The sequence below is a fragment of the Chelonoidis abingdonii genome, chromosome 24 (genome assembly GCF_003597395.2).
Source record: "Chelonoidis abingdonii isolate Lonesome George chromosome 24, CheloAbing_2.0, whole genome shotgun sequence".
Taxonomy (NCBI): Eukaryota; Metazoa; Chordata; order Testudines; family Testudinidae; genus Chelonoidis; species Chelonoidis abingdonii.
The window spans coordinates 22,692,076-22,702,805 of NC_133792.1; the positions used below are offsets into that span (position 1 = coordinate 22,692,076).

At 43.6% G+C, this 10,730-nt stretch overlaps 1 protein-coding gene across 1 annotated transcript in view; it reads left to right on the forward strand.

Annotated features, from left to right (window-relative positions):
* Positions 1–4,815, forward strand: part of RABGAP1 (RAB GTPase activating protein 1) — a 123,071-nt gene extending 118,256 nt beyond the window's left edge. Inside the window, exons 25-26 of the mRNA XM_032767672.2 lie at positions 1,032–1,229; positions 3,178–4,815. Coding sequence (XP_032623563.1) covers positions 1,032–1,229; positions 3,178–3,300 — 321 coding nt within the window. The 3' untranslated portion in view covers positions 3,301–4,815. The remainder of the gene's footprint in view (positions 1–1,031; positions 1,230–3,177) is intronic.
* Positions 4,816–10,730: the final 5,915 nt, after the last annotated feature.

The window sequence follows — 10,730 nt, forward strand, 5'->3', positions numbered from 1 at the left end:
CCCCCCACTCCCCCCCCAGACCTCCCTGCTGAGCTCCAACCAACTTCACCTGGACCCCCTGCAGAGTCCCTTTGCCCCTGCATCCAGAAACTTTCCAAGGAGCCCCTGTGCATCCAGATCATACCTGGACCCACCACTGAGCTGCCCCACACAGAACCCTTTCACCCCACTCCTAGATCTCCCAACATTAAGCCCCTCCACACTGGATCCTGCCCATACCTGGTGTGCCTAGCACAGAGTGGCAGGGACCTGGGCTGTTTCTGGGGTAGCATCAGACTCCGCTGAGTTTGTGGCCCTGGGTGAGGGTGCGGGGGGCTGAAGAGTGATCTCCCATCTCCATGCAGCCAGTGGCCTGTGCACTCCACTGCCATGCTGGAGCCTTCACATTTATTTATTGACAAAATTTGCAGAATTTTAAAACATTGTACACAAAATTTTATATATATAAAAAAATAAAATTTGGTGCAGAATTCCCTCGGGTAAGACAAGTATCAATCCCCCATTTGTAGAATGGGCCTCTGAAGTTGAGGCATAGACAGGCTATGTGATTTGTTCAGGATCACACAGTACATCAGTGGCAGAGCTGGGAGTAGATCTGGTTCCTAGTGCTTGCTCAAACCATTGCATCTTGCTTCTTATCCTGAATGTGACGGTTATGTTGGTGGGAGGGGTTATACCACAGAGACCTTTGCAGTGTGGTTGGATGTTGAGTGTAGAGTGCGCCACCTGCTTGCTCTCTCCCATTACTGCTGCTTTAAAAGTGATGTGTGTGTTACAAAACACTTCATAGAAAACTCCACAAACCACAGCAGGAATGGGGATGAACAGGTGACCCAAGCTCTTATTTGAGTGCTTTGCCTGTGCTATTTTGTCTACCCAAACAGGTGAATAAAGGGAGTTGCCTAAATGTGTGTGGGTCATTGACTCTCCACCCACCCCCATCACACTACTCCAGTGCAGGGGCAGGAAATGTCTCTGGTAAGCTTACCAGCATCCTTACCCGAAATGAAGTCAGATGTTTTTTATTTTAGCAAAAAGTGGATGACTGTGAACACTGCCGAGAGTTCTTCAATAAAGAAGGACGCGTGAAGGTCGCCAGCTCTGCCAAGGAGGCTTCTGATGAGGACACAGATGAGGAAAAGGAGGGTCTGAAAAACCAGCTGAGGGAAATGGAGCTTGAGCTGGCCCAAACCAAACTGCAGTTAGTTGAAGCAGAGTGTAAAATACAGGTAATACTTGGGGATTATTTGTTACTCAGCAGAGCTGCTCAATATTTGTAGAAAAATGTATTTTGAATGGGGCGACTAGAGCAGATACTGTTGGCTGAAACTGTAACCTGCTGTTTCTTGTATGGGAGATCTAACCAAACATTTAGTTTGGAAAACTCGGCTGATGCAGATAAAATAATTAAAATCATATGAGCCCCTTTTTACCTGCTGTCACAAAATCCAGACATCTGCTCAGTTGCTTCTTAGCACTTTCAGGCTGATCTGATGTGACTGCCTGGATGGGAAAAGTAAACCCCACGCTTCCCATTTTAACTCTGATGAAGAATATATGATTCATCACTTTCTTTATTGTACAATACCGTAGTTGCTGATAGAACAGATACCATATGACAGATGGTGGTCACATTGTTTAACACACTACTGGAAGGCTTTCAGATACTATCGCGATGAATGCTTTAGTTGCCAGAGGGATGATGTTCAATGGCCATTTGATTTAAATCTGAAGGGATCAAAATGAAAGCACGTAGGAAAAAATTAATACCCCATTAATATAACCGTAAATAGAAGTGGTTTTATAGAAGCTGCGATTACCAAAGAATGTGGCTTAGACTTTTAGCTACCTTGCTCTTCATTCTTGATTATCATGGATTTTTAGCCATTAGAAATACAAGATTCCTGTAGACCCTGCACTGACTCAGTGGGGATGATTGTTTCCCTCCATGTATTCTCCAGTTCTTTGTCCAGTCTGTTTTCAAATGTTCCAAGCAAGAAGGCTTCCACTGCTTCCCTTGAGAATCTGTTCCATGGTTTAACGGTGAGGAAAGTCTTCCTGATGTTTAGCCTAAATTTTATTTTGCTCATTTTTCTGCCCATGAACCAACCAAAATTCCTTTCCCTCTTTTGCATTTATGCATTTCCAATACGTAGGGCCCTACCATATTCACGGTCCATTTTGGTCAATTTCATGGTCATAGGATTTTAAAAATGTAAATTTCACAATTTCAGCTGTTTAAATCTGAAATTTCACAATGTTGTAATTGTAGGGGTCCTGACCCAAAAAAGGGGGTGGGGGTCGCAAGGTTATTGTGTGTGGTGCAGGGGTTGCAGTATTGCTACCCCTACTCTGTGCTGCTGCTGGCGAGGCGCTGCCCTCAAAGCTGGGCACTAGTCCAGTGGTCACTCTCTCCAGCCACCCAGCTCTGAATTCAGTGCAAAAGTGAGGATGGCAATACTGTGATGACCCCCCCCCCCCCCATTAACTTGGTGACTCCCCTGCCCACTCATTTTGGGGTCAGGACCCCCAATTTGAGAAATGCTGGTTTGCCCCATGAAATCTGCATAGGATAGGATAAAAGCACACAAAAGATCAGATTTCACAGGGAGAGACTAGATTTCACAGTCCGTGACGGATTTTTCATGACTGTGAACTTGGTAGGGCCCTACCAATATGTGTAATCTCTTCCAATACATGTCCCTCATTCTTAGCTCAGCAAATCTAGGCGTATGAGTTTATACTAACTTTTCTTTTGCAGAGTGCACATAGAATTGATCAAAACTAGAGGCTAGGGGTATGTCTGGGGCAATTATTGGATTTTAGGTTATTTTTAATCTAGTGATTTCAGAGCACTTTTTGCCAAAAGTTAGTAAGGAAAAATCCAGTTCCTAGAGGGGAATTCCTTGCTCATTCATTGTCTGCTCTGAATTAGAGCGTGTGAATGCATTAATAAGAATTCTGGAGGAGTCTGCATGGCAACGACACAAGAATCACTATGCTCTCTAAAAAGTGCATTCAGATAGGAAATCTGCATGCTGTACTGACGGTTTTATAGAAAAGCTCTTCAGAAGCAAAAGTGGCCAACAGACTAGAGAATTCCTGGTTCCCCTGAGCCTTACAGAAACCATTTTGTGCTAGACAGCAGATCACAGGTGTTGACGCTTCTCTTTGCAGGATCTGGAGCACCATTTGGGCCTGGCGCTGAATGAGGTACAAGCAGCAAAGAAGACTTGGTTCAACAGAACAATAAGTTCTATAAAAACAGTGACTGGTGTCCAAGGGAAAGAGACTTGTTGAAAAGCAAAACTCCGTCAAACACAGTTTTCTTAAACACAATACCTTTTGTTGCCTTCCGTGGCCAGATGTTTAAATCTGTGACGTGAGAGGACCAGAATGTACATAAAATAGAAACACAGCATGTCAGGATTTCAATAGGTCAGTGATAAAGTGGATGGAAACACAAAAAGAGGCTTTATTGCTAGACATGGGATCTTCATACTACTGATATTTAACAGGTGATATAGCTAGATTGACGCTCTTCAGAGAAACACTCCATTCTGCGGTCTGCTGGAGGCTTTTCACAGACTAGGTACGAGAACTTACCAAATCCTAATTGTTAAGTTTACATACGATAGATTTTTTTACAGTTAGAATATTTTTTAATATTTTATTTGAAAAGAAAGTGTCACTAACAAAGAAGAAAATGACTCTTAGCAAAACTACATCAGTGCCAGAAAGCAGTCCCCAAAGGTAGGATTTGGAGAGAACGAGACGGCAGGGTTTGCTTTGTGAAGGGGGATGGTTTCAGAGTTCTGGTTGGAGCAACCCCATTTTGTTTTAATACATACCCTATCCATCTCTCTGTGTTCAGCTTTTCTTTCCGTATTACTAATCAATTCTATGCAACTCTGGGGTTTTTAGCATGGGCTGCCAAATGAATTCACAACCTGAGGTTGGGAGGCTTGTTGGAGAGCTGGATAAGAATAATCAGAATTCTTGGCAAATTCTATTTTACTTCTGTGTCATATTTTTTGAGCCCCACACATCAACAGCGTTTCAATCCCCACACCAGGACTGCTAACGTGTACTAATTATGTGAAAGTTTGACATTTAATTAAGTCTTTGTTTGTTTTTTACCCTGCTGTAGTCTTCTGTGAAGTTCTGAGAGAGCTTCCAGGATTTAGTTTTGCACATAGGTATGAATGAGACAAAGAAACAATAAACTGAGATATTTAAGAGGCAAAAATCACTGCACGAGTGTAGCAGCGAGCATCTATTGCTGTGTGTCCTAACTGTCTTTCCTAGTAACACATTCAGAGGTTCTGTAGGTCATTTTTCCACGCTCAGTGCAGTTGCACTAATAGGTGCTAAACGTGCTTGGTTTTCTCCTCTGAATTGTCCTGAAGTTCTCACCAGAAAGCTGTAGAATGGAGGTTTTGCACCTTGTAATTTTTTTAATTTATAATGGTTTGTGTTATGCTGAAGTATCTATTGCATCAGTGGATAAATTTTGTGTGCAGTGTGAGTATAAGCTGGTTACAATAAGAGGCACTGGTTTGTATATAAAGATATTTGGTTTATTTTGTATTTCTACCTTCTTGTTTACTGTACTAATGCTAGCTGATGTAATCTGCGACTATGGGGTATAACATGCTATGCTTAAGCCTTTTTCGTTAACTGCAAACATTATCTTTATTGTTTAATACCAAAAAATGCTGTAACATCCATGAATATTAGATGTGTGGACATGGTGGTAGGATAGTTGCTAGTGTGTATACTTCATGAATTGAAATATAACTCAGTAAAATTGTATTACTATTTTGTTGTTTCATTTCATTTTAACAGTGAATTAAATATTTTGCAATACAAAACCAGTTCTCTTCTTAAAACACAGTTTTAGCATCTGCAGACTCCCCAAGGTCAAAATCATTAATACACAAAGGACATGTAAAAGAAGCTGGATCTTCCTGGTATGGCAGATGGCCCATCAGTATTGTAAAGGTATGGCTCTGCTCTGAAAAGTGACTATCAAAATGGTTTCCTGGGGCTCTGTGCTTGGGACTGAATATTTTTCATATCAAATATGCTCAGTTTACATGTAAAATGTTTTTTCTGTCACCCCTTCAAATTCCACTTGTATCTGAGAAACAGATTTCTCTGGTTTGTGCATCATCACCAATAACAAGAATTCTTGGGCAAAATGCTACTCATGCTATTTTCACTAGGGGAAGCCTATTCATAACTCAAGACAAAATTTAACTGTGCAACTGGATGACTGTATGAACTAGATCACAGTACATCTCAGGCTCCCACAGCTGTTAGTTCTGTGGAAATAGCAGAAGTAAACCTATTTTTGTCACTGAGGTGAGTAAAGGCAAACTCTGAATGCACACCTACTCTAGAAAGGTATTACATAGCAATTTTTCTGACAGTAGCTTTGCTGTCAGGGAGTAGCATCGTGAGGGTCTTAAACATGTGCAGACTTTGCTGCTTTCTGCTTCAGAGAGATGCCTTCTTGAATGAATTCAGATCTGCAATTTATCAGTAATTATCAGTGTAATTTGGATAAGGTTTGAAGGTAACCAGTAAACATTTCCTCTCTTACACCCACCTTCCCAAAGTGAGAGGAAAATAATGTAACTTTTCCCATCCCTTCAATAAAAGGTTAAAAAATAACTGACTATTCAGGAAAAAAACTTTGCTTTATTGCTCCAGGTAATTATTGGATCAGGGATTGCATGAAACAGATACCACTTGTTTTTGTATGGACACAGGAAAACCTGCACAATGGGTACACTAAGCTCCTCACACATTTCCCACAACATGTTTTGTGGGAAATGCACATTTTCCAATCACACTATAATCTTTTAAAATTTAACGTGGGAGTGGAAAATTACCCAATTCCCAGGCCAGTCCTGAATCCACTCTCACACAAAATATCCACAGCCTTTCAAAAACTTGGGTCCCATGCTGAGATCCAAATTTTCTGGGGCTAGGTTAAATATAAAATATGACAAGAAAGCAGATCGTTTTTAGGACTTAGGGAAGCTGGATACACATGCCTACAGGGTGATGGGAACAAGTGAACCAAAGAAGAAACACTTTAATCTTCATTCGCCGGAGCTTATGCAATGAAAAGAACTTTACAGACCTGCAGTGGCAAAAGCAATGAACATAGTAATTTTTGTGGTTTTAATGAGCTGTTAATTACCAGCTGAGTGGGGAATCCCCTCTCCCTCAGTCTCTCAGCTAGTTTTGTGCATTAAATGCAAAATAAGTTCAACTCTTCTGCTTCTTATGTAAGAATTTCATGTACTCCATATATGAGCCTCTTAGTGTTTGCCACGGTCTATATGATGGACGGGTTCTATGGCCTGCAATTTTACATTTCTGTTCTTTGCAGCATAACAACTCCAAATCATATGACATTGACTTTAACTGCTTAGCTATTGTCTTCAAATGCCTTAATCTTAAATGAACATTTCAGAGGTTCACCCATAAGTTGCCCATCTCTTCAAGTATATCTTCCAGGCCTGCTTTTGAAAAACACTGATTTTTTTTTTTTTTTTATCCATCTCTCAAAGATTTTTGACCGCTCTCTCATCTGGTTTGGTGATGTAAAGTTCTTGCCATTTGGAGGAAGATTTCACTCCAGCTGTTCAGCTTGTCTTCTCAAAAATATATAAAAACTTGTTCAAAATTTGACACACCCTCACTCTTGCTTTTCATTCTAAATTGTACCATGTGTCACTTGGTGCTCAGTGCTTTCCTTTGTCTAGTGCCCTGAGAAATCTGGAATTTTACAGACATACAGAATTTGTAACAGATTTTTGCTGAGTATATGGAATGAGGATTCACTCCTGCCTGAGCTGGTGGTTTTTTAACATTAGTCAAATCTGAAATAATTCAGTCTTTTCTAGTGATAGGGTCATACTCCTATTGAAAGCATTATCCTAGGTTAGTAGGGGGAATACATTGATGCTATTGTGATCAGTGCTGTATAAACACCTGGCTTGTTAAGAATTGTCTGATTTTTTTTTCCCCTTTGAAAAATTAATAGATGGAATTTAGAACATAACGCTAGGAAGAAAGGAGGAGAGATCAGGGGGAAAAAACCCAAACAGTTCTGCCACCTCTCCTCTGGGTTTTCCCCCTACATCTTGCATCTCCTCCTTCATCCTGGCAGAAAACCAGAGGAAGTGCGGTCTAGTAACTAAGGTCAGAACACTTGGATTCTGAAATGTGTCCTTAGGGAAGTAACAATTCCATTGGCTGAGTTTTTGTCTGTAAAAAGGCAATAAAATTCACATGTGCATCAAGGCTATTGTTTGTGAAGTAATTTGGTCCTCTCAGTGAAGGTGCAAAGTCTCAATGATCTCATAATAAAATTATAATACTAGTAAAAGTTTCAGTTTGCATTAAGGTGGCTTCACTCCCTTAACTGCAAGTTCCTATTTTGCTCCAGCGTCTAGGGGCTGGCAGGTACCTGTCACAATGAGGAAAGAAGTGGAGTACAATTGCGTTTCCATGACACCATCACATCAGCTTTTGAAGGACATTAGTGGGGGTGGATTTCACAACTAACTTGTTCTTAATCTTCTACAAAATCAAACTTAAGACTGTGTGGTGTTGAAGTGATTCAGTGGTTGCTGCTTTTATTCTGGGGCAATGTAAATTGCCTTCATTGCTCATATTCTTAAATTAGATTCACACTTGCTATCAGAAAACATTGTAGGTGCAGTAAAACTGTGCAGACTGTAAAGCTCCAGCTCCAGCTGTACCTAGATGTTAGTAAATTTTTAAACAATATTGATCAGCTGTGCTCACTTTCCACCTGGGAGCAGTGTCATCTCCATGGCTTGAGAGAGAATCTCATGTGCTGCCTCCCCTCTTGGCAATCCATGACATCCCTGTGACAACTACAGCTATTGCTTACATGGAAAACTAACATTACAAACTTTAATTTAGTGTCCACGTGACCAGCCACCTCTCTGCAAACCCGCCAGCAAGTCTTTGGAGCATCATTTTGGACCAGTTTGGAACTAGAGCCTTGGATGCCAGTGACTGAGATCTTTGACTACAAGAATTGAGTTAATTATTAGATTGACTATTTTTGGTTCTGGCATCAGTGTTGAAGTCCAGCTTGAAGCCCTAAATCATTGTACCCTATATTCCATGCCCACTGTAGAGGTTTTCATATCTTTGGCCTGTGAAACGCCAGGGCTCAATTTCCCATACCCTTTGAAGAGGGTGATGTGGCTAGGTCAATGGTGAGGAAGTATGCACTGTTTGTGCACAACTTATTGTGGGCTAATGAGAGTGAGTTTGAACCTCCATTGGTTGCCCAGTGGTGACTTAGACAGTCACAGGTATTCTAAAGCAACACGACACACTCTTGTGTGACGTTTTTTTTTCCTAGTGTGAGTGAACTTCAGACTTTGCAATTCCACACACCAGCAAGTTCATCTGGCCGACTGGCTGCAAGGAGAACAGAGCCACCAAATAAACCTGCAATTGTACACTGTATTTTTAGCTCATTTTTTCTCTGCTACTGTGATTTGGATAGAAAGACACATGAGTAGTGTATGAGAAACCTCTAAATCCAGCTCATTCGTTTTTTTCATCTCTTGTATAATTAGTGTGTGTATCCTAAACTGGTTCAGCCTGATTTCCAAATTGAACTGGCTCTGGACATGGTTCTGAATGACGCAAATCCTGGTTCCATTTAAGTCCATTGAATCAACCGAACACTACCCACCAGAGACGTTTGCGTGAGCACCTCCATAAAAGGAAGTTGTATATCGACACCTAGTGCGACAGCGCTGGGGGCTAACTTGACTGAGTCACTGCGCACAAGTCGTCTATTGGTGTATGGCCATGGGCTGTGTGAACCCCAGTTCCGGGCACAGCTTGAAGACTCAGTGAACAGGACCAGAGTCGTTCTAAGGTTCAAGCCAAAGAAACCACTTTTGGGGCACTGGGCTGAGATCTGGTTTCAGTTCGGCCCTGGTAACAGGCAGCTAGTTGGGCTGCTCCCCGAGGTGCTGATCCCTGCAGGGAACCTGGCGGCTGCCCCTGCTGATGCCCAGGTGTAGTGGGGCTTGGCTCGGGGGCCATGGCCCTCGGGTCTGACAGGTCTCTGCCGTTTGTCTCCTCAGAAGCTGAGCTCTCGGGGAGCCCAGGCCCTGCGCTCTATGCTGGAGAGCCCAGGGCAGCAGCACTGGGGTGGCTGGACTGGAGTTGGGAGATGGGCCCGGGCCATGCACACGCAGGGGTGAGCTAGGTGCTGCTCCGTCCCCTCGCCAGTGCTGGCGGGCAGCTCCGCTCAGCTTGCTGGGGCCTGGTTGAGGGACGCAGGGACGCAGCAACTGCTCCCCGCGCCCAGGTGATGGGGGGATACCTTGGGAGGCTGGGACGCCGGGGGGAGAGGCCAGGGCCACCTGGAGGTGAAGTGAGGGTGGGGAGAGAGGGGGGCCATCTGAGGGGGCTGGGGCAGGAGGATGGGTCAGGTGCACAGAGGGGACGGGGACTGAGGGGGGTGGGAGGATGGGCTGTGGGGGTTGGGGAATGAGGATGTGAACCTTTGGGGGGGCTAGGGACAGCAGGGTGGAAAGACTGGGATGGGGCTCCTTGGGGGGGCTGGAGTGGAGCTGGAAATGGGAGGGCAGTGGGGATGGGTCTGGGGGACCTTGGAGATAGTTTCTTCGCTGGGTGTCCTTGGGGCAAGCCAAGGTAGCATCAGTATTAGGGTCTGTTCACCAGCCCTGCTCAGCATCCAGGAGGCAGGTGTTAAAGAGAACAGGGGTTTGGCTGGGTTCATGCTTGTCCCCTGGTGAGCTCTGTGTGACCTAACGTTCTTGTTCTTGTCCTACAGAGCCACCCGGGGACCCAGACTGGTGAACTGCTCTGCTCTCAATCTCCAAGGTGAGCAAAAGCGCTCGGACAGGGCCAACAGGGAAAAGGAAATTCTGGGATTTAAAACAAAAATGGTTTGTGTTAATAATGTCTAGTGGGTGTTAATAATGGAGGAGGAATTGTGCTTTTCAATAGCTGGCACCTGGCAGTGCTTTACTTTGGCAGGGGATAAGGCAAAATTCACCCCTGAGATCACTGGGGCTCAAATCATGCCTTGGCCTCAAGCAGGCCCTCTTCATGGGGTGAATTTTGCCCTGAAAGACAATGAAGTTTCTAGATAATTTCTACTTAATGCCCCCACCATTCCTTCTGAGGGGCCCAGCTTGTACCATCTTCCAGTCTTGTCACAGGACTGGTTTGTTACTCTGCTGCTCCTCTGTTGAGGGTCAGCGAGGCCTCCTGAAGTTAAAAGCTGTAATAGGAAAATAGAAAAGTAATAACGCACAACTCATCTGACCTTTTTGATATTCTGTAATCTAATGAGTGGCTCCCTGGTCCCATTCTCCCTGTCAGAGGCCCAGTGCAACAAGAAACCAAACTGCTTAAAAGGTTAAGGCAGTCGCTGGCTTTCTTCTGCCTCTCACAGGCTTTGCTGAACATTGCCAGTGCCCTGATGCTAAGAGTGAATAGGGCTTGGAACAAGAGAAAACTTCCACTCTTCTCAGAATGGTAGCAAAGAGACTCATCTGTATAGTGCTTGCATATATGTGCAGGAGGATTCCATTTCTGGGTTCAAACCCGTGTATGTATGTGTACAGTATAACTAATCTCACAACACACACACACACAGACACATTGTATATTTCATCTTG